Source organism: Rousettus aegyptiacus, unplaced genomic scaffold, assembly GCF_014176215.1.
Source record: "Rousettus aegyptiacus isolate mRouAeg1 unplaced genomic scaffold, mRouAeg1.p scaffold_m13_p_4, whole genome shotgun sequence".
Classification (NCBI taxonomy): Eukaryota; Metazoa; Chordata; class Mammalia; order Chiroptera; family Pteropodidae; genus Rousettus; species Rousettus aegyptiacus.
In genome coordinates, this window is record NW_023416307.1 from 69,465,547 (window position 1) to 69,493,077 (window position 27,531).

At 31.6% G+C, this 27,531-nt stretch overlaps 1 protein-coding gene and 1 pseudogene across 12 annotated transcripts in view; one reads left to right on the forward strand and one right to left on the reverse strand.

Moving 5' to 3' along the window:
* The window catches only part of SENP7 (SUMO specific peptidase 7), a 123,882-nt gene extending 96,893 nt beyond the window's left edge, over positions 1 to 26,989 (forward strand). For 7 of the 12 annotated variants that reach the window (XM_016144729.2, XM_016144733.2, XM_016144734.2 and 4 more), the window contains 12 exons: positions 5,727 to 5,906; positions 7,013 to 7,266; positions 9,296 to 9,429; positions 11,399 to 11,515; positions 14,664 to 14,786; positions 19,061 to 19,153; positions 19,793 to 19,899; positions 20,848 to 20,900; positions 22,204 to 22,247; positions 22,342 to 22,410; positions 23,062 to 23,212; positions 25,229 to 26,989. In XM_016144729.2, the coding sequence (XP_016000215.2) occupies positions 5,727 to 5,906; positions 7,013 to 7,266; positions 9,296 to 9,429; positions 11,399 to 11,515; positions 14,664 to 14,786; positions 19,061 to 19,153; positions 19,793 to 19,899; positions 20,848 to 20,900; positions 22,204 to 22,247; positions 22,342 to 22,410; positions 23,062 to 23,212; positions 25,229 to 25,366 (1,463 nt within the window). In that variant the 3' untranslated portion in view covers positions 25,367 to 26,989. Of the gene's footprint in view, positions 1 to 5,726; positions 5,907 to 7,012; positions 7,267 to 9,295; positions 9,430 to 11,398; positions 11,516 to 14,663; positions 14,787 to 19,060; positions 19,154 to 19,792; positions 19,900 to 20,847; positions 22,108 to 22,203; positions 22,248 to 22,341; positions 22,411 to 23,061; positions 23,213 to 25,228 lie in introns of those variants that run through there. The other 5 variants (XR_004950310.1, XM_036218507.1, XM_036218508.1 and 2 more) reach the window with 5 other exon arrangements.
* LOC118602292 lies at positions 8,514 to 8,596 on the reverse strand (annotated as a pseudogene).
* Positions 26,990 to 27,531: the final 542 nt, after the last annotated feature.

Below are 27,531 nucleotides of genomic sequence, written 5' to 3' on the forward strand. Positions count from 1 at the left end.
TTTTTAGTGTAATGTAGTCCCATTCATTTATTTTTGCTTTTACTTCCCTCGCTTTAAGGTCAAATTCATAAAATCCTCTTTAAGTCCAAGGTCCTCAAGTTTTGTTCCTATACTTTCTTCTATGCATTTTATTGTTTCAACGGTCTTATATTCAGGTCCTTAATCCATTTTGAGTTAATTTTTGTGTGTAGTGATGACAACAGTCTAGTTTCATTCTTTTGCAGGTGGCTTTCCAGTTTTCCCATTGCCATTTATTGAGAGGCTTTCCTTTCTCTACTATATATTTTTCGCTTTCTTGTCAAAAATTATTTGCCCATATAAATATGGGTTTACTTCTGGACTCTTGATTCTGTTCCACTGGTGCATGTGTCTGTTTTGCTGTAATACCATGCTGTTTTGATTACTGTCTCTTTGTAGTATAATTTGAAGTTGTACAGAGTGATACCTCCATCCTCATTCTTTTTTTCTCAGAGTGGCTTTGGCAGTTCAGGGTCTTTTGTGCTTCCATACAAATCTGGTGATTTTTTGTTCCATTTCTTCAGAAAATGCTGATGGGATTTTGATGGGGATTGCATTAAATCTGTATAATGCTTAGGTAATTGACTTGTAGGAATTTTTTATATTTTTTGGATATTAACCCCTTTTCAGATATATGATTTGCAAATATTTTTTCCCATTCAGTAGGTCATCTTTTTGTTTTGTTGCAGATTCCCTCTGCTGTGCAGAAGCTTTTTATTTTGATGTAGCCTCACTACATCTAACTACAACCTGTATAACAGTCCTACCTCTCAATTTCTTATGATACAAACCTCAAAAATGATATTTTAGGTTTTCATAATTAATATTTATACTTTGTTTCAAATATTGCTTTCTTTTATAACTTTCCTATCTTATATAATTTTAAAAGACTATTTTAATTAAAAATTGTGGAAAAATACTCGTTAGTGGTAATGAGTTTACTATTCAATAATTGAAGAGAATAATATTAATCTTTTTCTGCAAATTTTGTCTATACTAAGTTTCAGTATATAGAAATCTTTTAAAAACAAGGCATGCCTATACAATTATTTTTGTGCATAGGGGAACCTAGGAGTCTAAATGTGTAGTCTTTTTTTTATAGGAACTAAGGGAAAATCTGACTTTTCCACATTTGCTATTATATTTGGCTGTGGCTTAAAGAAAATAGTTTACTTTGCCTTCATGTAGAAGAAATTCAGAGGTAGTCTGAAAAAGGCCGATAAGGTGTTTCTTTGGTCATCAGAAGCAGAGACTTTTTTGGTTTTCAACTCTGTCATCTCTGACATATAACTTTCATCCTTGAGTTTGTCTCATGGTCCATATGGCTGCTCATACTCCAGGTAGTATTCCAGGTAGAAAACAGGAGGAAGAGGTATACAATTAACAGGGCACATACCACCTATTTCTTACCCTTTCAAGAAGCCATTTTAGATGTGCATGCCACCTACCCTCTTCTATGTACATATTGTCAGCTAGAACTTAGTCATATGACCATATATCTTTTTGCAAAGGAAACTAGGAAATAGATCTTTTGAAAGTTGGGTATCTTGTATCCTAAATAAAATTAAGGTTCTGTTACTAAGCTCCCTATAAATGTGTAGGAAAAGTGATAGGCAACTCCCACTTTCAATGTTTGCCATAGCCTCTAACAGAATAAACCAAATATTTGGGGAAATTTTGGTAATAAGGTAAATTTTATGATGGTGTTAAATTCCTTTATTTTTTAAAAAGGAAACTTAAAAGCAGTGTTACTAAAGCTTGGAACATTTAGATTAGTAATAATTGTCTAGATTTCACAGAAATAGTACAGCTATTTGGGGCTGTGAGCTGTATGAGGAAGAAATGCTTTGAAGAAGTTTTGCTAAATGTTCTCAGTCCTCTTTTGATCTGTCTTTGCTATCAGTTTTACTGATTGTTTTTAGAATGGGGGCTTCACAGTGTTCATGGATTGTAAGAATTAATATTAAAATGTCCATACTATCCAAAGTGATCTACAAATTCAGTGTAATCCCTGTCAAGATTTCTTTTTCACAGAAATAAGAAAAAAACCCCAAAATTTGTATGGAACAATGTAAGATCCTGAACAGCTAATCCTGAGTAGAACACAGGTGGGGGCATCACAATTCCTGATTTCAAACTATATTAACAAAGCTATAGTAATTGAAGCAGTATGGTATTGGCAGAAAAATAGACACAGATCAATGAATAGAATTGAGAGCCCAAGAATAAACCCACACATATATGGTCAATTAATTTTCAACAAAGGATCCAAGATTATATAATGAGAAAAGGATAGTCTCCTTAATAGTGCTGGGAAAACTGGACAGCCACATACAGAAAGATAAAACTGAAACCATAGCTCTGCTGTACACAAAAACCAATTCAAAATGGATTAAAGGCCAAACATAAGACCTGAAACCATAAAACTCCTAGAAGAAAGCCTAGGCAGTAAGCTTCTTATCGTCTATCTTGGCAAAGCTTTTTTTGGGTTTGATACCAAAAGCTAAGAATAAAAAAGCAAAAATACACAAGTGGAACTACATCAAACTAAAAGGCTTCTACAGCAAAGGAAGCTATCAACTTAAATGAAAAGGGAATGTAGAAAATGGTAGAGAATACTTCCAAATCACATATCTGATATGGGGTTAATATCCAAAATATATAAATGACTCATACAAGCCAGTAGCAAACAAACAAACAAAAACAAAACAAGTACCCCCCCCCCACATCAGAAACCAAACAAAAAATCAATTCCATTAAAAAACGGGCAGAGAAACAATGGACATTTTTCAAAGAAGAGCTACAAATGGCCATTAAGCACATGAACGATGCTTAGCATCTCTAATCATCAGGGAAATGCAAACCAAAAAACTGCAACAGGTGTCACTTCACACCTGTTAAATTGGCTATCATCAAAAAATCAAGAGATAATCAGTGTTGTACACTGTTGGTGGGAATGTAAGTTGGTACAGCCACTATGAAAAATAATACGGTGGTTCCTCCAAAAAATTAAAAATAGAACTAGCATGTGATCTAGTAATCCCACTTCTAGGTTTATATCCAAAGGAAATGAAAAACAGGATCTTAAAAAGATATCTGTACTGCAGCATTATTCACAATAGATGAGATATGGAAACAATCTGTGTCTGTCAACAGATGGATTAAGATGAAGTATTATTCAGCCATGATAAAGAAGGACAACACGGATGGACCTTGAAGGCATTATGACAAGTGAGATGAAAGACAAATACCTCAGGATATCATTTATGTGTGAAATCTAAAAAAGCTGTACTCACAGGAATAGAGACTTGAATAATGGTTACAAAGGGCTAAGGGGTAGGGAGAATGGGGAGTGTTGGAGTTAAAACTTCCAGTTATAAGATCAATAAGTTCTGGGGACCTAATATACAATATGGTGATTATAGTTATTAATACTGTATTATATGCTTGAAAGTAGCTAAGAGAGTAGATCTTACATGTTCTCAACACAAGAATTAAATGGTAATTATGTGTTGTGATAGAAGTGTTAGCTAACATTATGGTGGTAATCACTTTGCAATAAATAAGTGTATCAAATCAACACATTTTATATCTTAAACTTACACAATATTATATGTCAATTTTATCTCAGTAAAACTGGAAAAAACTTGGAAGTCAGTATCAAAGACAGTAAAATAAGGATAAAGAGGGAGGGAGAGACAGAGGGAGGAAGGAAGAGGGGTGGGGAGAGAGAGAGAATGGACTTTAAAAGGTATAGGCCAATATGAAAGATTGTATGAAATGATGCAGAGAGAAACAGAACAAAAGAAATTGGGATGAGAAAAAATATTTTTTAAAACAGGAGCCAGTGAAAAGGAATGGAAGAAGGGATGAGGAAGGGAGAAAGAGAGGGATGAAAGAGGGGAAGATGGGAGGAAAGAACAAGGAAGAAAGGACAGACAGGTATGCAGGATACAGGGTGGGGTAAGACGAAAGAAAGAAAAAAGGACAGAACAAAATGATATGAGAAAAGGTATAGAAAAAGACTGTAAAAGAAGGAAGAAAGAAGGAAGGGGGCAAGATCTAAATGGAAGTGAGAGGAAAAAAGTTTAAAGCAATTAGTCTGTAGGAAAGAGTAAAATATTAAAAAAAAAGTGTGAGAGAAACAGAAGGATTTAAAAAGGAGGAACTAGTTAGAAAATTAAGCACAATTCTGGGCAGTGGGGAAAGAAACCTAAAAGTTAGTTAAAATATTGCAGTAAATTGTAAGATGGATGGATGACAGGTATATAGGAAGGTATGTAGGCAGGTATATAAAATGCAAATGGTTAGAGCCATAGACAGGTGATTGATAGTCTGTTGAAAGGAGCCAGTAAATAGAGAGTAAAAGAGAGGAGATAGCATATGATAGGATAGGACAGGATAAGAAGAGAGGACAATAGGCAGATAGGCATGTGGACAGGAGCAGAGGATAAATAGCAAGAAATACAGAAAGGGAAAAGAAAAAGACATGAAGAATAAGGGAAGGAAAGTATGAGGAACAGAGGAAGAAATATGAAATGAAGAAATAAAGAGATGCTTAAAATGTATTAATTTATAAGAAAAGGTAAAAAAAGAATGGCTGGCATAACTAGTTAACGTTATTCGAATGCTTATTGTAAAATGCTTTGCAAACTTTAATGTCTATATGAATCACCTGGGGTTTTGATAAACTGAAGATTCTGATTCAGTAGATCTAGAGTGGGGCCTGGTTTTCTGCATTTCTTACTGGCTTCCAAGAGATGCCAGTGTCACATGCTGAGGACTACAGTTTGAATAGCAAAGTGCCAGGAGATAATGAGGGGCTGAGTATTGAGATTTGTTTTGAATCGGTACCCATCTTGGGTTTATACTTAGGTGATATCCTTGTTCAGCTGCTTGTTTCCTTAAAGTTGTACTCAGTGACCTTCAGGATTTCTTTATACCAGTTTTATGTTTCTTTGAATTAAAAAAAAATAGTATGTTTATTTGAATTAAAAAAAAAAAAGTCCCAGAAGATTCTTTTAGTTCTCTATGAGGGAGAAAGAGTGATAGTTCAGAGTGATTAGCTACAAGTTTTGAGAAGTAAAACCTAGAAGAATTTTAAAAGAAATATTATGACAGACCATTCAGAAGCTTATATTTATTCTTGAGAATCTTTTGATAGTGGCTAGTCTATGTAGTGAAATGGAGATGTATGGGAAAAGAAGAATAGACATAAATTGGCTTATGATAACATTTGGAGTCTTGGTTGATAGTATTGACCAAGATAGAAATACTTAATTTTCTAAGTTATACTATGCTTAAGATAGTCTTTTTTTTTTTTTTTTTTTTTTTCCCTTTTTGCTGCTGGTATTGGAACTTTTAATAAGAAATTTCTCTGGACAAGGTTTTTATGCCATGGAAATTTAATTTTTTATTTTCCTTTCCTGGATATAACTGAGATCATATAATGTGAGAAACTAAATTGTTACATTTAATTATCTTTTCATAATTATTTGACACTTTCTAATTGTAATATGACTTTTTTACTTTAATAGTGGTTTGGGATGTTTCAACTAAGTTTAGTGAAGTACACTAGAAATAATATTTTTGAAAAACTTGACATAACCCTTTTTGAAAAATGTAGTAAAGAAGAGTTATATAGTATAAAAGTATTGTTATTCCTTAATAGATTAATTTATTAATTCGTTGTATTTTATTTATTTTAGTGTCCCTGAATGAAGTTTCATTGCTAGTGGATACCAAACATTTAAAGAGGTTTGGGTTATGGAAAAGTAAGGATGATGATCACAGTAAAAGGAGTCATGCTATCCTTTTCCTCTGGGTCTCTTCACATTATCTTGAGGAGATTCAGACCCAATTAGAAAACTCTGTATTAAGCCAGCAATGTGAGTATAAATGACTTCTAAATTTCAGGATAACCTGAGAAGTCCTGTAAATAAAGTAGTTTTCTTGTAAGATAATTTAATAGAATGTAATTTTATTGACTTGAAATTAAGTTCATTGAATTAAAAAAATTTTATCCCTTAATATTATATAAGATAAATTATTTTATTTATTCATATAATTTTTTCTGATACTTTCACTCAACCAAGTGAAATCATCTTATAAAATAAAAAGGCATTCTTGTCAGTTGCCATCCTGGCTACCTTTTTTATGAGTTTCTTGCCTTTATTTTATAATGAACTGTGACTGAGCTAATCCGTAGTGAAGTTACATAAAATACAGAGGTCTTTACCTTCAATATTTTCTTTAGTTTCTGAGAGAGAAACATAGTTTACTTATATATCTTTTCTCTAAGACTAGATTGCGTACTTTTCTGTTTGCTTCCATAACACTTACCTATATGCATCTTGAAATATTTCCCAACTTCATTTAGTTTCCAACTCTAAAGGAGTCTGGTTTAGAATTGGGTAAATCAAATTAGTAAAGTTCTTTCTTATCTCTTTGATCTCTACCTTCCCCTTCCCCAAACTCCTTTATACATAAAAAATGTTAAGTAGTGAACTGAATTTTCTGCCTTTAAAATTAGTTATTTTTCTATCCTAATTACCTCTGAATTAATGGGGAGAATTCATGATTACATAGCAGAGAAGTTAGAGAAATATAACCAGCCACTCATAATCATTATGGCGGGCGAAGTGTTTGATTAGAATACCTTTTAATTAATAGATTTAATATGTGGGGGAGGCTAGAGAAAAGTAATTGCTTAGTTATCATTAATTAATTCATTTATTTATACATTCATTAACAAGTGTTTACTAGTACCTACTAAATGCCATGTCCTGGAAATATAGAGGTCAGTACTATTGTGGAATTTTTGTTCTAGGTTACTAATGACCTATTTGGGGATTTAATATGCGTGAGTTATTAACTAACATAAAAAATACTTTGTTGAGTTATATATGAACTTTACTGTTATTAATAATCAAATTATTTTAATTGTACCCTTGAAAAATAATACTATTGATAAAAATTATTGTTTTTTTAATAGCAAAATCCAGTGAATTCATTTTCCTTGAGCTACACAATCCTATTACACAAAGAGAAGAATTGAAATTGAAAGATATTATGACAGAAATAAGTACCACCAATGGACAACTAGAGCTTTCTTATCCATTGTCTTGGGTTCAGGCAGCTCCTTTATTTCAGAACCTCTCTTCAAAAGAATATCCTTTTATTCATCATTATTGTGCTTCTTTTCCTGCGGTTGCTGCTGAAGAAATGAAGATGAAATCAACATCTCAGGTTAGTATATGATTAATATAATTGGTGGGGGGAGGGAAGAGGTTTGGTAAAAATTCTTTCATCGAAATCAGTCTGATTTCAAAATGCTGTGTTTTATCAAAAGGGCACTGGAGCAAACCTGAAAGAACTCCCAATTTCAAGTTATAATAGTCGGCTCAGCGAAATCAATAATGATAGCATGTCATTATTACCAAAGAAAATAAAATCCCACAAATCTCTATTGATATAAATAACTGAATTAATAAACTGAATAAATAAATATAAATGGTGGATAAAGGGCAGATCTTTCTTACAAAAGTATTCCAATTAATAAATATAAAAAGAATAAGAGAAATATAAAACCATCACTAGAAAAATGATATTTATGATTGTTGTAGACAAGGTCCACCAAGAGATCCTAAATTTAATGGGTGAAAATTTAAGGAGAAACAGGACATGTGCATAATCTCAAAGTCTCTTCCCCAAAATATTTATTAATTATAAAAACTATAAGTTTAAAATGGAAAATCCTGGCAGACATCACTGTAACCCAAGTGATCAAAGGTAACATCACCAGTAATAAGATATGTTGACAAAATGTACCTATTGCATCATGCACCGAGAGGGGTACTACATTACTTCTGTGATAGTCTTCCCAATATTGCATAACCTCAGTCTAATCATGAGAAAGGTTGGATAAACGCAGTTACCAATACTCTATCAAGATTATGAAAGACAGGGAAAGATTGAGGAATTGTAGGATCCTGATATAGAAAAAAGATATTAATGAAATCAGAATAAAGCCCATAGTTTAATTCATAATATTATACAAAGGTTAATTTCTTATGTTTGATAAGAAATTACTATGGTAATATAAGATGTTAATATTTATGGGAATCTGGGAGAGGCTTGTTTGTTTTTTGCAACTTTCTTCTATAAGTCTATAATTATCTTTAAATGATTAATAGTAAGTTTAAAGTCTTTTTAAATTTTTTAAATTTTTTATTTTTTTCCCAGCTTTATTGAAATGTAATAGACAGTTGCTCGTATTTACATTGTACAATTTATTGAGGTTTTTTCAATTATAGTTTGCATACAATAATAGTTTCAGTTGTACAGCACAGTTTTTAGAGATCTATATAGCTCACAAAATAAGCTAAATCTAGTACCCCTCTTTCCCCTTACATATTTATTACAACATTAGTAACTATTTTCCTTATGCTACACTTTATATCTCCCTGTCTATTTCGTAACCGTCCGTTTGTATTTCCTAATCTCTTGGATGCTCTTTGCTGTCAGAGAAACTTCTCTAGTAACAAACTATAGAAATGATCCCTGAAAGTATAATCTTTAAAAAGTCAGTTTTTTTGTTTTTTGTTTTTTGTTTTGTTTTGTTTTGTTTTCTTTTTTTTTTTTTTAAACAACAGCAACAGAAATGTCGCTCGTGTATCTCTGCCAAATACGTCTAGAAACAAAGGTCTTAATTCTTAAGTTTGCTGTGGTGTGCACATGCATACACACATACACAATGATTTGGTTTGGGACTAATCTGTTATTTGAAAGTTCTGTAGAAAACCACATTACTGGAAGACAAGGAGGAGCCTTTTACCACTTTTTTTCTTTACGTACTGTAAAAATTTTGCATGGTAATTATTGTATATGCAAATTTATATCCTATTCTTCCATTTAATAATAGAAGATCAATTTATATTATAAACTCTTTCATTTTCTTTAAATTTTTCTACTATTTTATCACCTCTTTTGTTAATTTTGAACTGTGGTTTTCAAATTTTCCTTCAATTATAAAGCCCGGATCTGTAACACTATAAGTGAAACTTTGACCATTCTATGTACAATATCTTTTGATCCAGAAGTATTATTTAGATGTTTATTTATATCTTTGTAGAAATTCCAAAAGTATAGCTATAACTTGATATGGATTTCTTTTAGTCACACTTTCTCTTACAAGTCTAGGTTTTGACTTTGCCTTTTGAGAGTTAATATGTATTTATGTATCTATGAGACTTTTTTCTTTGCTATTTTCTTTTAGCCCTCAAATATAGATACAGCCAAGCCGAATTACACCTTTCTGCAGAAGCAAACTAGTGGTTGCTACTCACTTTCTATTACAACTAATCCAGATGAAGAATGGCGAGAAGTAAGGCACACGGGACCTGTTCAGAAGTATGTACTGTGTCGTATACTGTTTGTAAGGGGAACATTAGTAGTTTTCATTCATGTTGCTGATTTTAAGTAGTTTACCTTTTTAAATGTTTTGAGATTTTCTTTCACACTGATAGATAATAATAGAAATAATGTTTTCTTATGAGAAAGTTAAAAATTTTAAGAAAACAGTTGTTGCCATTTTATTTAGTTTTATGTTAATAAGACAGAAACGGCAAATTGGTAAGATTAAAGCATTTATTAAAAATATTTGAATACCAGTGTATGATTTTTAAGATTATATATTCCACATCTGAATATATAGTAGGAAAATGAACTTGCTTACTAGAATGTGCCTCAATTTAAAGTACTTTAGATTTTATCATACTTTCTTTTCAGAACTTGCTTCTTTGTTTATGTTTCATCTTTTATATGTCTTCTCATGGTAGAAAGGCAGAATTGGGAATCCGTGCATTTGAGGGTGATTCTTATTCCTCTGTATGATTTGAGGGTGATTCTTATTCCTCTGTATGATTCCTTTTCTGTGTTTTATATAAAAAACCAAAAACAAATGAAAACATGGGACAGGAAAATAGCCAGTATAATAGAAACTATCATATTAGCATTAAAATATTTACATATATTCTTATTTGATTTAGTTACTGTCCATGGTTACCAAGATTAAATCAATTGCAGATAACTTAACCTTCTTGTATATTTCTGGTTCAAGAAGTACATATGATACCTTTATTATTGAATACATTTGTGCAATGAGTATTACCCTGTTTATTCCAAAATTATAGCCAGGAATTTATAACTGGTCTTATTTCTGAACTTTAAGAGAGGGTGCCAGAAGAAAAATGCCTAATTAGTTGTCACCTGTTTTCTACTTCTTTTTGATTGTGTTCTAATTAGTCATTTTCTTTATGTTCTCTTAAATTTTACATTGTAAGCACTATATTATGGGAAACTTGCCTCCTAACCCTCCTGTTATTTCTTTATTGCCCACCTCCTGGTTTAGACTAGCCACCAGTAGAGCATAGGTTTTTTTTTTTTTATTTTTTTTTAAATTATTATTATTATTTATGCCTACAGCACCTGGTCTTCCTGGGTGGTCTCCCATCCAAGTACTAACCAGGCTCGACGCTGCTTAGCTTCCGAGATCAGACATCGAGCTTGTTCAGGATGGCATGGCTGTAGATCATGGACCGTGGCTCCACTGGGGCGCGGACCCAGGACCTTCTGTGTGTAAAGCAGACATGCTAACCGCTGCACTGTGGAACCACATCCAGCCAATTTGTTGACTTACAGTTCATAATACTCAATTATAATTCTTTTTATTTCTGTAAAATCATTAGTCATGTCTTCACTTTTACTTCTGATTTTAGTAATTTCTGTTGTCTCTTTTTTCCTTAATCCATACAGCTAAAGGTTTGTCAAGTTTGTTGATCTTTTCAAAGAACTAAATTCAGGTTTCATTGATTTCCCTGTGGCTCAATTGGGGCACAAACCCAGGACCTTCTGTGTGTAAAGCAGATGTGCTAACCGCTACACTGTGGAACCACTTCCAGAGCATAATTTTTAACTGCTGTCTCTTCTGAATGGAAAGGAATTATTCTTGGGGAATTCCTGTGGAAAGTAGAGCACAGGAACATCTTGTATGGTTTATTATATTAGTTCGTTGAAAGTTAAAAGTTGTATAGAAGAGAGATATCCTCAATGATATTGTAACTGAATGTGAGATATAACCTATTGATTAGATAAATATTGAGACTAGCCCACATGGGAGGAGTTGAAAATGAAAAGATAATGAGAGTACCATTAGTAGCTTTGAAAATGAAAGAAAATATAATTGCTTTTATCCTGACAAATATTTTCCCCCTATTTTTTCATTATTGAATACTACTGCCCTGTTATTCCATATAACAAATCTCTTTGATTCTAGAATTTGCAACAACAATTTATTTTAACTTTATTTTTACTTTTTAAGGTTGATCGTATATCCTCCTCCACCTACTAAAGGGGGATTAGGAGTAACTAATGAAGATCTGGAGTGCTTAGAAGAAGGAGAGTTTCTTAATGATGTAATTATTGATTTCTACCTTAAGTAAGTACATTGATAAAACATCTCATTTGTTTTACAGGTTTTAATGTGAATCTTAAAGTAGTGTTTTTATCTCTGAAATATTTAACTCTATCTAGATAAAGGTAAACTGCCAAGATTTCAAATTTGAAAAGTTTTTGCCTACCAGCGTTTTCTAGAGTTGACTAAGTCAGTGTCATTCCTTTACTTCCCACAGATACTTAGTCTTCAGGAGAGCAGCTGTTTTTTGTTTGTTTTAGTTTCTGTTTCTGTTTGATTTATTTGCCTTTGACTACTATATTATTGTGGTGAAAGAAGTACTTACATAATTATAAATAACTTTGGAAACTGAAAGACACAACTCTGTATAGTTATTTATTGTATCTTTAAGCACCAAATGAGTTAACAGTCATTTTAAAAATCCATATCACTATTTGTTCAAAAATAATTTTTAAATATTTATATAGCTAAGCTGAAGGAATAGATAGAAAAGTTTTATCAACTTTCATGCAAAGGTAATTTGTTTCTAGCCCTCATTTTGTCCTATATCCTTAGACCTACATTTCCAGCACTTCCTCAAGATATCTAATTATTTCACTGACTCTTCCCAAAGTAAATTTATTATTATCATACTTAAGTTTATTGTTTTACTAATAATACTATACTTATTCCAGTTACTTAGGTCTCATCATCTTTACTCTATCTCAGACATTGTAGATTTCATCTCTGCAAGTTTTGTTTAGGTCTTTTAAAAATATCTTCCATGTCTCTCTTTAACTTTTGAACATATAGAATATAGTTATAATAATTGTTTTAATGTCTTTTTCTACATATGCTGACATCTTTGTCAGTTGGCTACAGTTGATTGATTTTTCTCTTCAGTATGAGTTTTTTGTTTTGTTTGCTTTTTGCATGTCTGGTAATTTTTTTATTGGATGCTGGATATTTTCGTATTCCTGCTGATATTCTTGAATTTTATTCTGGAGCAAAGTTATTTGGAAACAGTTTTGATACTTTCAAGAGTCATGCTTTTTAAGATTTGTTAGGCGAGACCAATAAATTAATCCTGCTGAGAAAAGACCTTTCTGAATTTTCTACCAATACTTCATTAATCATGAGGTTTTCCAGCCTAGCTGGTATGAAAAGACATTATTCTTGTGGCTTGTGTGAATGCTAGGTATTGTTTATCTAATATTTTCAGGAAGTTCTTTCCCCAGTTTTGGCTGTTTTCTTTACACACATGCTATGATCAATATTCTCTGCAGATGTTTGAAGTTCTCTCTATATACATACAGTTCTTTTCTTTCCAATATTCTGATCTGCAGCCTCGAGCTGCCTTGGTCTCTCCAGGCTACACCTGGGTTACTTGTTCTTGTGCTGCAGCTTGGAAACTATCAAGGCAGTAAGCCGAGGCATTAGTGGAGCTCACCTTGTTTGTTTGTTTCCCATTTCTCAAGGATCATTCTTCTTTCCTGCCTGTTGTCCAGGGTTCTGAAAACTATTGTTTCATTTTTTTTCCTTCAATTTTTTTCTTACTTCAAGCAGGAGGATAAGTCTGGTTCCTATTATTCTATCTAGGCTGGGAACGAAAGTTTCCGTCATCATGGATTCATCACTCTCCCTTTGACACATTCAGTTGTCAATTTTAATGGATTCTGTCTCCTAAATTCATTTAATTTCTTCTACCATCATGAGCTTTCTAGTATTCCTTATCTTAACTAAATTGTTATTTTATCTTTTTAAGTAGTTTCCTTGTGTCCTTTGTGTCTGTTTTCCTATTTTTAAGTATATTTTTACAATGATTATTTTTCTTAAACTGCTCTAAGAATGCTATTCTCATTAGAAATTTTTAGTATTTCTTATTACCTGTCAAAATGAGTTCAAACACAGTCTGGCATTTGAGTCTTGATAATATGACATCAATATGTCTTTTCAGTCATCTTGTAATAGCCCTACATTTATTACATAGTCCAGCAAAATTGAATCATAAACAGTTTGCTAAACAAAGCCTAAAATTTTATTTCTCTTTCAAGATTCCTTCATGAGATTTTTCCTGATCTTTTAAACAGATATTATTAATTCCCATAATACTTCATTTATCTCTTTTATGGTACTTATAATATTTTGCCTTATTTTGAAGTTATTTTATTATCATTCTCCTCCTAAAGGTTAAGCATCTTGTTTTTATGTCCTATAATAATATCAGATGTTTATTTTGTGAGATGAATTGAATATTAATTTTATATTAATATTTTATGTGAATATTTGATATTAAGTTTAACATTTTATTAGAATTATAACTTTATATTAATATTTGATATTAATTTTAATGTTTTATTAGGACTTTAACTTTTTTAGACTATTTTCTATTTACTTTTCAAATTGATGAATAACCTTGAAGTAGTAAAATACATAAATCTTAAGTGTACAGCTTGTGAGTGTTCACATATGTATGTACATGTAATCATCATTCAGATCAAGAAAAAGAACACTTCTAGCACCGCAGAAGCATCTTTTATGTCTCTTCCCATGTAGTATATTTTTCCCATAATCACATTAAAAAAACTTCAAGTTGTGTTTGTCTTTTATGCTTTTTAAAAAAGCAATTACAAGGTCATTTTTCAACTTGCATAAACATTAGGAATAGCAGAGTTCTTGAATTGTGAAGGGTTTGAAATTTAACGATTGAATTATAAGCTTACTGAAGAATTATTTTAGTATAGTAGCAGACAAAGAATTTAGAAATTAGTCATGTCTCATAGTTATTAAAGTTTTTCTTGATTTATTTCGCATTTTCAGTTTCAGTTTTATATTTGATTGTGTAATTATTTGGTTAACATTTCCTTCTACCCTTCCTCCTCTGGATTTTAAGCTCTATTGAGGCAAGTATTTTTTTTTTCACCGTTTGTGTCTTTAGTGTAAATTGTACATGACACATTAGGAATTTGATAAATATTTGTTAAATGTAAATGAATAAGTGGGCAGTTTCTGCTTTTAATGATCTTGATGTAGCTAACTAAAGAACAAAGAAAGCCGAAATCAGAGCAAATTGTAAGATTGCTTTGAATCTGATTGGATGTAAAAATGACAATTCCCAGGACACATAAGATAATTGGGGGGAAGCCCAGGTAAAAAATCTAAAAATAATTTTGTGATGTTGCTACTTTATCAGGTATCTTATATTGGAGAAGGCATCAGATGAACTTGTTGAACGAAGTCACATTTTCAGTAGCTTTTTCTATAAATGCTTGACGAGAAAGGAAAATAATTTAACAGAAGATAATCCAAATCTCTCGTAAGTTAATCTTCTAATATACTTAAACTTTGAGAGGCAAATATACTACTTTGACATTCCTAGTGAAGTAACTTCTTATAGCATTTCTAGAGATAGCAGTATTACCCCTTGTGTAGGTCTTGGGTCTCTTTGCTCTGTGAGACATTTCTCATCCTTCCACAGTAGCATTCCCTATTACAGGGAGGCTGACTCTTGCAGGCTACATTTTCAATGCCTGCCCTTTGAGGGATAGTGGAGATTGGAAGGTAAGAAAGGCAGAAGCTTTGGATAGTGATTCTGGCATTGGCTATGTTTCCTCTATGGGTCCATCTCTCAATGTACAGACCTGCTAGAACTCTAGCTTCCGTTTGGATGTACTGCTTTTTCCCTTTGCCCTTTAGCAGAGGGGTATAGCAGTTTCCTACCATGCTAATCTCTGATTGCCTCACTATCCCCTTTTTTTTGCACTTTTTCTCTTACCACTATAGTCAATTCTCTGGATTACATTTTATCTTTCTTAAATATATAGAGTAGTATTTGTTTTCCTGGTTGGACCCTCATCAATACACTATTATTAATTTAAACTGACGTAACATTATACAAAATGTCATATTTACTCTGATAATTTAGCTGAATTTCTGTTAAAGTATTTTTTGATGCTATAGATTTTAATGCTAAAACACATAGAGCAGAGGATAAGGATAGGCAAAAAGGAGGAAGGAGTTACTTTTATTTTTTAGATAGCAGTAGCTCGGACAGTTATTATATCCTGGAGCCATTTTACCCCTCTCCCTACTCCTAATAGTTTGTGTGATAATCTGTATGGTAGACACATGATAAAATTAAGAGTTTTTATTTTTAAAAAGTTAGTATAAACATTTGTCTACTACTTTACAACTTACAAGGTATATTTTATACATTAATTCCTCTTATAATAGTGCTTTTAGATATGTAGGGCATATATATTATATCCTAAGTTTGCAGATGAGGAAGCAGGTCAATATAGATTAAATGACTTGAGTAAAGACAAACAGCTAGTGGTGAGTGGCAGAACTGGTTGGTACTTAAATCTGTCTTTTAATCTCTAGCACAGAGATGTTTTCATTGTACTGAGCTGCCTTTAAAAAATGGCTGTGAGACTTGTTTCATCCCTTTAAAATAAATAGGAATAATAAGCAAGTTAGAAGACTATTAAATGGGAAAACTTTCAGAATTCGTTGCATTGTTGGAGAAAGAGGGTAGGAATAGGGAGAATATTAACATTTATTGAGCTCCTGCTTAGAACCAAGACAGCGAACATAAAGTTATTTTGTTTGACTCTGTGAAAATCTTGAAGATAAATGCCATTGTCTTTATTAGTTGAAGCCTAAAGAAGTTAGATAAGTTATCCATAGTTGGATATAGCTTCCAATTTTCAAGTTTATGTTCTTTCTTTTGTTTATATAATTTATGGTCTAAATGGAGACACTCGAGAGAATAAAAGGAAGCTCTGTTCTTAGCTATACTGGGCAACATGTTTATACTGCAGCTATCTAGGCAAACTGGAATGTGTGGTCAACTATATTTTGAGTGTGTTTATAGGTTTGAAACTTGTGCTGATGGACAAGGCCTGCCAGGATCAATTAAGGAGAAAGTCACAATTTGAAAATATTTTTTGATAATCAGGGTTAATGGAGAAGGCTATATGGAAGGGGGAAGATTTATTAAATTTGATATTTAACATTTCTGATGTTCTCCTGTTCTATTTTATGTATATAAATGTTGATTTTTGGTACCATACATTTAATCCCACATTTTGTTTTAAGAATATTAATTAATATAGCAATAATGAATTTGGCATACCTACCTAGAAGCTGAGGAAATTGAAGTAGGTAGATTTCTGCTATATTTTTAAAATTTTTAAAAAATTTATTTTTGTTTTTATTTATGTTAAATTAAATTTATTGGGGTGACATTGGTTAATAAAATTATATGTTTCAAGTGCACAACCCTATAATACATCATCCAAATATTGCATTGTGTATTCACCACTCCAAGTCAAATTTTCTGTTGTCACCGTATATTTGACCCCCTTTATTTTACCCTTTCTGCCTCTTCCCCACCCCCTTTCCCTCTGGTAACCACTAAATTGTTGTCTTTGTCTTTGAGTTTTTGTTTGTCTTGCTCATTTGTTGCTTTCAGTTTTATATCCCACACATGAGTGAAAGGATATGGCTCTCAACTTTTTCTGTTTGTTATCTAATATATCTATTATATGCCTGATGTATGTAAAAGTAATACAAAGTTACATGCGTTATATGTCAGAGTAAGGATGAGATACACATACAAATGCTCACATTAATGCTTGATCTGACATTTATAATTAGTATCACACAAAAAAATCCGTGTAAATCAGCCAAAAAATAAGATAACTCAAACACAAAGTGGCCGAAGTTACAAACCTTACCCCTGGCCAATACATTCCCTACGAAAGGCTCAAACTACTAGTGTTTGGAAATTGATGACTAAATGATACACAAACTCATTACTATGCTCTATGAGATCCTGCAAGATCTAGCTTCTCTCCATCTTCTTGAACTCATCTCACAACATTCCCCACCTCACCATATACTTTAGTTCGACCTACCTCCTTTCAGTTTTCAAATATGCTAAGCTCTTTCCTATTTCCTGACTGATTGTTTTTCTCCTGGTACTTTTTATTTGTTTTACAACATAATTTCTAATCATTTTGTTTGTTTGTTTGCTTGTTCATTCTGTTTCCTAGCCTAAAGTATAAGCTCATGCAGTCAGGGATGTCTTATTTTTTACTCTATCCTCACTACTTTTGATCAGTGCTTGGAATATACTAGGAACTCAAGATAAAAGATAATGATAATGTGTATTATTGAATGGGAAGAGAATTGTTAGACATTTATTTGAGGATTTTTTATACAGGAGCTGAGAAAAGATTACATGTGATTCCCATATTCACTCCTATCCTCCTTGCCCCATCCTATGTCTGATAAATTCCTGGAAATCAAATAAAGTTATCATAAGGAGATCTACCAAACACCAGTATAACAAAAGAAAACTAGATGTCTATTCTTAAGATTTTCAAATGGAAAACTAACAGAATATACACTAGTTGGAAGTAATTGTTTATAATCTTGTAATGGTTGGTTCATTCTGAAATAAGAAAATTCAGTAAACAAATGACTCCTAAATATTATATGAAATTAATCTTCCATATAATGTCTAATTCCTACCACATCTTTTAGCCTATTTTGGATCCCATCTTACTCTTAATGTGTCTCCCTTTGTGAGGTTGGTTAGGTAAGCAGATGAACAGGGATGGGGCAAAGGTTATCGGATTCCTATATCAGTTGGTGTATAAATATATGGAACTTAATATGTGTATTTCTCTGCATAAAAAGAGGTTCTTCAAGGGACCGATCCCTCATCCAGAAGTCAATATACCACCTCTTTTATGCTGCTGTTAAATGCCATCCCCTTTCCAAAATTTTTTTTGACATCCAAAAATTTGGTTTGATATCTTCTTCCTTAACTTCCCTGATGATGTGAAGGAAAGAAACTATTTGTTTTTGTGTGTGTGTGTCCCAACCCTTTTGTAGGTTGCTTTCCTGGATGCTGTAACATTATTCCTTATGACATATTATAGCTATTTCTTGTAGTTTTATTTCTGCCCTCATTTTTTCAAATTCCTTTAGGGCAGTGTGGTTGATTTTCATTATTTGTTCTTAGGAACCTAATAGGTGTTTGTTGAAGAAATAAAATGAAAGGCAGATAAATGATGGGTATACTTCATTGTCCTTTAGTTTCCTTATGCATGAAATGAAAGGACATGAGTTTCATCTTTAAAAATCTAAGAATATATATCTCCTTCTTCCTCTTCCATTAAATTTTAAAACACCTCCCTCATCACAAATATAACATTTAGACAATTCTTTTAAGATTTAATGATAATATTTTGTATCATGCACAGATGGAACTAAATAGAATAAATAGTTCGGCTGTTTATGTTCAGTTATACCACTGTTGGAATCTACGAAAAATTTTATGAATTGTTGCCTTCTGTCTGTTATTGTTATTATTATTATTTGTTATAAATAGTTATCAGATTTAAGAATAACCAGGAGTTAATAAAAGGACATAGTTTTCTAGTGTATTATGTATTATATACCTTGAAGGGGATGATTAAATTAAATCCAGCATTTTTGTTCTATAAAAATGACTCTTGAAATCCTTATCTTAAAAATTTTTTATATATTAAATATATCTGTCTTTCATATTCCCAGTATGGCACAACGAAGACATAAAAGAGTAAGAACTTGGACTCGTCACATAAACATCTTTAATAAAGATTACATCTTTGTGCCTGTAAATGAGTCGTGAGTATTTCAGATTATTTTAAAACAAAATTGGTAAGAGTGCAGAAAAAAATATTTTGGACATTTTTAGATTAATAATTACTAAGAAATGTGGGTACATAAATTCCAAGTATTAAAATTTTCTTTTCTAAAGACATAGCTAAAACAATGAATTATTTATCTCGGATTTGGTTTGACATGGTTATGTTGTAAATATAGTAGAAAAATAAAATGACAAATGACCACAAGACTGTAATGACTGAGACATTGAGGTTTTTTTTTTTTTTTTGGACTTAAGATTTTCTAAATAAAAGATCAAAATATTTTAGGAGTGAATCTCCAGATATTTAAGAGACATATATGGTCTTTAAGCTCTAATAGAAAAATGGCCATGCTTTGTCTGTTTAATAAGGCAGATAACAGAAAACACTGACTATGTTAAATTAAATAAGCTTGAATTACTCAGATTTTACCCTAAGTAGTCTTACTACTTATTTAATTGGTTTTGGAATTTGTGTTCTATATTATAGGAGATATTGACAATGGACTTCTTCAAAATTGATATAAAGTTTGTCATACCTACTTCTTAGCTATAGCTCAACATATTCTTCTGCATTGTTTAGATTTTGTGTTATTAAGATTGTATTTCTTTTTCAATAGATCTCACTGGTATCTTGCAGTCATTTGTTTTCCATGGTTAGAAGAAGCTGTGTATGAGGATTTCCCACAAACCATATCCCAGCAATCCCAACACAACAAAACTATAGGTGATAAACTTAATGTAGATGGTGTTTTTAAATAATAATGACAACAGTGAAATGATTATGGGGAAAAATATGACTTTAAAAGATAGCAAATTATTATCATTAAACTTACTAAAAGAAGTCTGAAATTTTGATATATGCCCTGCTTCATGTATAGACAAAATGTAATTCTTAAATTATACTGTTATATCAAGTTTTGTCATAGTACTTTTGATAGAATAATCTTGCTGATGTGACCAAGAATCATGCCATAGATCTTTAGCCATAGCTTGAGATCCCCCATTTTTTCTTGATATAAAGTAACACAATTTTTCTTGACACTAGTAATTTGACTAGGTAATATTGGGTCTTGTATGATTCTTCCATGGTTTTTATTATGTTACAACTCAAATCTTAATTAAACAAGGAAATAAGCCTGCTTTCTTTGAGGAAGGAAAATGACAATTATATGTTTTATAGCTGTAGCCTAAGTGGAAAGCAGAATTAATAGCCATTACCATTAATACTGACCAAAATCTAATACAGCAACTGATTATTTTCTGTTTTCTCTAATCATCCTCTGCTTCAAAAGTGTACTTAAGCAACACTCTATAATCATAGGTTAGAACCGTTGCTAGGCCAATTAACCATTCTCCACATGAAAACCGTAGACATTTTGATTAGTGATCCATTCTTGAAAATTACCTTTTTATAGGAAACTAGCCAAGCTAACTGATATTTCATGTTTTGGCTTTGGGCTTGACATGTTGTCTAATAATAGCTGACCATTATTAGTTTTATCTGTTCATTGAATTTTATTCATAACATTAACCATGAAAAAAAATTAAATAGACTCCAGGTACTTTTTTCCCTTTAAATACTACTGTGCATACAAATTAGAATTTTTAAACTTATCTAAATACTTTATATTAGACATGAAATAAATACTCTAACTGCTTTATTTCTAAATAGATAATGATCTACATACTACTTCAACACTATCCTTGGGTACAGAGGATTCCCAAGTAAGTGTGTTCTTTCTAGACATGAAAAAAAGAAAACTCATGAATCTGTAAAATAGGGCATAGCGAGGTGGCCTATAATGGATATTGGTGGCCTATAATTAAATTTTGCTGCTTTATGATTCTTTGATATATTTTGTGGTGATAGGAAAGAACAAGAGAAATTATCATTCTTCTTCAATCTATTTAGCTTATTTTAACTTTATTTAGTAGTCTGATCATCTTGGTTGACTGCTTTTCTAATTTCTATGGGTTGGATTTATTTTTATTTTTCCTTATGTCAGCAGTTATTTGATCTTATTGTAATCAATAAACTAAGCAGGCATATTTTATATTCTATTTTCTATTGTGAATTGTCAGTATCAATTATTCAAAGTAGACTCAAGGTCAATCCATATGACTCCTGGGATTAAGGTAGTTACTATTAACTTTTCTTTATATGGGCCTCTGAACTAGTATACATGGTCTAAATTCAGTGTCTTAAGTGATTGAGGTAGCCATCTAATACATTTTTTTGTATGTACAGATAGCAGAAGCCTCCCTGGCACAGGCCTATGTCTTTACTGTTACTGGTATAGGAATAGCCGAGTGAAGGAGGTTTTCTTTTCTGCTGTCACAATGGCAGGATAGGGGAGTTCTTTTTTGCTTCTAGAGCTAGGTTTCCCAAACTGGGTTTGTTGGAAAAGTTGATCTAAGATGCAGTTCACAATGAAAAAGGATTCTAAGGTCACTTAAGTTGGGTAAACCCTGTGTGCTATTTTTGTCTTAGAGCTTCACGGTTATATTGGAATCATGAAGATTCTGTAAAGTTCTGCTTTAAAGAAATTTATTTAAGTTTGATCTGTTGTTTCTCAAATTTAACAACAAAGCATCCATGTCTTTTCCCTTAATGCACATTAATACTCTGCTTTTTGTGCTTCAGAGGGAAGAAATGTATTTCTGCCGACATCATATATTGAGATTGAAAATGTATGTTAAGCACAGGTTGTTAACTTATTTATTTTTGCTTAAGATGATAACTCTGAATAGAAGTAATTAAAGTTCCAGGTTGTTTTTTAGGACATTAGGAGTTCATAACTTGTTGAGACCACATGTAAAGCTGTATAAATTAGTTTCACCAGTATGAGAAAATAAGTCAGTGTATTTTGAAAAATGAAATTAGCTCACTTCAAAAGATGAAAAGAACTCTTATTTGAAATTTAATTTTAAATAGTAACATTTGAAATTTAATTTTAAATGGTAACTGAATATTAATTTATTCAAACTAGCTTTAATTGAAAAGTCATAAAAATTCATGTTATTTCAGAGTACCGAGATGAATATGTCAGTACCAAAGAAAATGTGTAAAAGGTAGGTACATGCTGTAAAAATAGTTTTTTCAGATATTTAGGGTTACTACGTATACTAATATGTGCATCTTGATTTCTTCCTTTGCTCTTCATAGGCCATGCATTCTTGTACTAGACTCCTTGAAAGCTGCTTCTATACAAAACACAGTTCAGAATTTACGAGAGTAAGTAATAACAGTTTTACCCTTCAGTCTGTTACCTAAAAATCTTAATAATTTTGAAGCTACCTTAAGAATTACTGGAAAGACTATGTTAGCATTATATTTTATTATGGTTAGATGAGGCCTATAAATCTAATCAATAATAAATATCCCCTATTATGTGTTAATATTCAAGTACCAACATTTCTCAAGGATTATATCAGAAGTAAATTAAGAATTTATTCATAATTAAACAAAAAGTGTAATTTTATAGACAGCATTGCAAATATTAGTGGTTACCAAAAGTAGCATTTTAGAAGAAAATCACATTTTTTGTGTGTGTGTGAAATTTTTATAATTTACTATAGGATCCAGAAAAGACTAGCAGCTAAAGTTTTTAAATTGTTGACTTTGTAATATAAATGACTATGTTTTTGGGTTGTGAAGGTTGAGTTGTCAAAAAAGTCTTGGATTTACTTTGAAACTCAGATGATTTCCTGTAAAATAGGACTGATGAAGCCTCATATATTATAATTTCTATTGTTTAAGTTCAGCGTTTGGAAATTTGGCTTGAGGCAGCACAACCAGCATCAAATGTTTTTTTACTTTTGTGAAAGTGTTGCATAATACTGAAGAGATTTCTACTCAAGTCATTCTACTTTTTGACAATTTAAGGTATTTAGAGGTAGAGTGGGAAGTTAAACGAAAAACTCATCGTGAATTCAGCAAAACAAACATGGTGGACTTATGCCCTAAAGTTCCTAAACAAGATAATAGCAGTGATTGTGGAGTATATTTATTGCAATATGTGGAAAGCTTCCTTAAGGTAAGTAAAGATATAAATAAGTTTCTTATTCAGTTACCAGCATGTAATCAAATTACCAGGAAAGCAAAGACACAGGAAATGTTATAGGTAATCAAGAAAGAAAAAAAAAATGGAACCACAGATAATCCAGATATTGGAGTTAGCAGATAAGAACTTTAAAATGATTTCATTAATATGTTAGAGAAAGTAGTCAAAGATGAACAAAAGTTATGAAAGGATAGAATCTACTAAACAAGTGGCCATCTTAGAGTTGAAAATGTATAATGATATTTCTGAAATTAAGAACTTATTGGATGGATTTGATAGCAGACTGGTTACAGCAGAAGACAGGATTAGTGAACTTCAGAAAAAGATAATAGAAAGTATCCAACTTGCTCAGAGAGAAAAGAGAATGTAAATAAGAGAACAGAGCATGAGACAAGTGTGATATAGTCAAAAAATCTAATTTACATGCAGTTGGAGTTCCAGAAATATTGTATGGTGTGAGTAGGGGGAGAGTAAGTTAGATAGTAATTTGAAGAAAAAATTTCAGAAAAGACTCATGTATTCATGTAGCTCAGAAAACCATAAGCTAAATAAGTACAATGATAAGCATGGGTGCTATTTTCTAGCTCATTAGAGACTCTATAGGAACCATAGCAATATTAAAGAAGAAATCTTAAATAGCAAGGAATCACTCTGCTTTTTGAACTGTCTCATTATTACTCCAGTCATTACCAGTATTTATGAAGATAGGGGCAGGGTATATATGCTCGCTTGGAAAAATCCTTAACAGTACTTTCAAAGCATGAGGGTTATAGTATGTAGTTATTGTATGTAGTATATGGTAGAATATGGTACATATTATGGAAACCATAAAACATGTTAATGTTGGTTTTTCCCCTCATTTTTTATTCCACATCGGAACTTCATTATGAGGTGACAGTTCTGGTCTTCTAATACTTTTTCCACAAAGATTTGATTTTGTTTTTAGAATATGCAAAGTGCCTTATTATATAACATATTCTGAGTCTGTTCCGTAATTCTGCTTTATAGACTCAGTTCAGTAGACTATACCTCTAAAATCGGTTGTAGCACAATTAAGATTCCTGAGGGAAAAACACAAAAAACAAAACCTGTGTTTTACAAATTTATGCACTAATATAACTGAGCTTAGGTGGGAAAAAATAGGTTTGGGGTGAACCACTCAAAACCTGTGGAACTTGTAACTAAACTCAATCAAAAACAATATTAATTCTAATAAAAATATTTGCATCGTTAAATCTCTGCTGACATTTGCTCCCAGAATCACAGCCAGCCCATCCTTTCAGCATTCCCTGGGACGCTTTAATTCCTTCTTCAAGATATAAGTCCTTCTTACATCTAGATTCTCATAGTTTCATCAAGTTTATAAACATGCTAGGGGAAACCTTCTTTAGCAGTTACTTATATTTTTAAACACAAGGAAAAGTCTTCGCAGTTTTGCAATATGCAATTTCCTGGTTAAGCTTAATATGGAAAACACAGCAATTCTTGAAACCATAAAATTGTCTATGTATTGCACTAAAAGGAGGCACTTCTGCAGGATTTTCTATTTTTAAGCTGAGATTCTTCACTTATTGCTCTGGCTTTCTCTTTATTTTAATAGTTTCAAAATATTAACATGCTGGGAAAAATTGTGTTGAAACCAACCTGACTTCTTCATTGTGCCGAATCATTCTCTGTTTACTAATTCTGTTTTCACTATTCATTTAAATACCATGGTAGCAGAACAGACAATATTTAATTTTGATGTTCACAAATTAGCAATTTAACGAAAATGTTCTGTTGTTGATTGTGGTGATGGTTGCAGAACTCTGCATATACTGAAAACCATTCAATTGAATGTTTTAGCTGAATTGTATCGTATGTGAATGATATCTCAGTAAAGCTACTATTTAATCAAGTTAGCAATTTCTCATTTCTTGTAAAAATGAAGTTAGAACAAATTTGAATTATACCATTACATTGATTACATTCTTTCTTTTCTCTCTTTAGGATCCTATTGTTAACTTTGAACTTCCGATTCATTTGGAGAAATGGTTCCCTCGTCATGTAATAAAGACCAAACGGGAAGATATTCGAGAGCTTATTTTGAAACTCCATTTACAGCAACAGAAGGGCAACAGTAGCTAGTTAATCTGTACAAACATGACACAGATGTTCTATACGATTACTGGAAAGCTGCTTACCAGCATTTGTGTTAGCCAGCTCACAGAGAAGAAAATAACTTACTGTAGTTTTATAAGTCATTGAGCATTATTTAAAATATATAAGGTATATTATTAGAATAGATGGAGCAGAAATGGGATATACATAAACTTAGAAATTAAAATTTCATAAATATTTGGTATTTTTGATTAAATATGCTTGGATCATGCAATAACATATGTAATGTGGGAATGTTTTTTGTAGATAATAAAACTTTGTGATCTGTACTTCCACATAACTGGGAGTTGAGGGGGAGTTAGATCCTCCCTGGTGCCAGCCCAGTGCTTGTCAAATTTGTTGACAAGTCACATTATATTGTAATTCTGTACTTTGCAGCTCAAGCATGCAGTATAAATACTGTGTATTTTTTTAAAAAAGTTTAGTATCAAGACTTCAGAAAATGCCATTTACGGCATCCCTTCTGTATAGTGTAGAGAAGACATGTTAGGAAGATGATTAAAAATTTAGTCTTTCAAAGCGCAGCTTATTTTTCTCAATTACTAAATGGAACCATTACTCTGCTGTAATTTTTTTCCCATTTTTTTGATGTCATATGTGGGGTTCTGAGAATTTAGTTCATTCAGGGTAAAATTTGGAATAAAAAATTTAATTATCCAAAATAGGTTTTAAAAATTGTATATGTCATTTGACTTAGTTTATTTGAAGTATAGCTATATATTGAATCCTACATTATCCAAGAATATATGTACATAATTTATGTAAGTATAGAAGATAACATTGGTATCCTCATAACTTTAATTAAAAAATACCCTCAAAGTCTTATTTATTGTTAGAACTAGGCATATAATTTTATAGCTTTGTTACCCAGTATTCATCTGTAAAGCCACGTTGCTCTCATTGCTTTTATATTTTTAAATTGTAGTTTTCAGAGACCTATAATCCCCATAGAGCTTAATTTTTTAAATGTTCGGATAACAGTTCCGAATTTATGTTATGATGGTAGTGTTATATACTTTACAACCTTCTAATGTTATTAGGAATATTTTGAGGGGACAGCTATAATGTATTTTCTCAAATAAGAAAAATGTTTTTTGAGACTATTTTAATCTTTTGTTTTTAGCATCTCTTGGATTTGCATTGTAACTATATGTAAAGCAGTGAGGCAAAGGCTTAAGATAAAGCTAAATATAGGAACATTTTATTTCAAAATCACGTGAATCGAGGTTGTCAGTTAAGCCTCAATATTCTTAAACTTTTGTTAATCCTGTCACCATCTTTATGTTGTTAAAGATACTTGTCTTTTGGAGATTTCCTATAAAGATGCTTATAATTACGTTTCATTCCCAATTTCTGTGTGTGGTGGGGAGGGGACTTTTTCAGGTGACTATTAATTATTTTGTACATCTAATTTTGGGAAAGCAAGTATATATACATCTTGTGACTTAACTTTTTTGTGTTTTTCAAAGATACCACTGTCCTTTTATCATGTTTTGAAGATTGTCTAAAATTCATTTTCCTAAATTCATGTGGAAATAATGCTTTGAGAATATCAACATTTTATATTAAACGTGTTTTCAATACATTAAATTGAGATGTAATTTTGTTCTTAAGAAATGTGAACCATAGAAATAAATTTTGAATCGTAAGATAGCCAGTGCAAATCACATAACCGATGCTTAGATTAATCTTTCTTCTTATTTAACAAGCATATAGGTAATTTGTCAGTTAAGGGAACATTTTTGGAATATCTACTACTGGCAGGCAGTTTGCTAGATATAGTAAAATGAATGACACCTCTTATTCCTGAATCATTTATAGTATAACTGGAGAAGTAGATATATGAATAGCCCTAATATGCTCTATAAAAACAATCGTAGAGTTTCTTTGGAAGTACAAGAGGGAGTTCAGCCTAGAAGGGTGTGTGTGTGTGTGTGTGTGTGTGTGTGTGGTAGTGAGCAGTGTAGAGAGATAGTAAGAAGGTTGTTCCTGGACAGGGAAAAAGCCTTTCTAGAGAAGATAATGCTGTTTTTAATTCACAAATCTTAGGGTAAAAGAAAAAAATAGTTTTTTAAAAAGTCAAATCTAATTCCTTAAGTAGGACTTCGAAAAAGTTTAATAGCTCTTAAAAT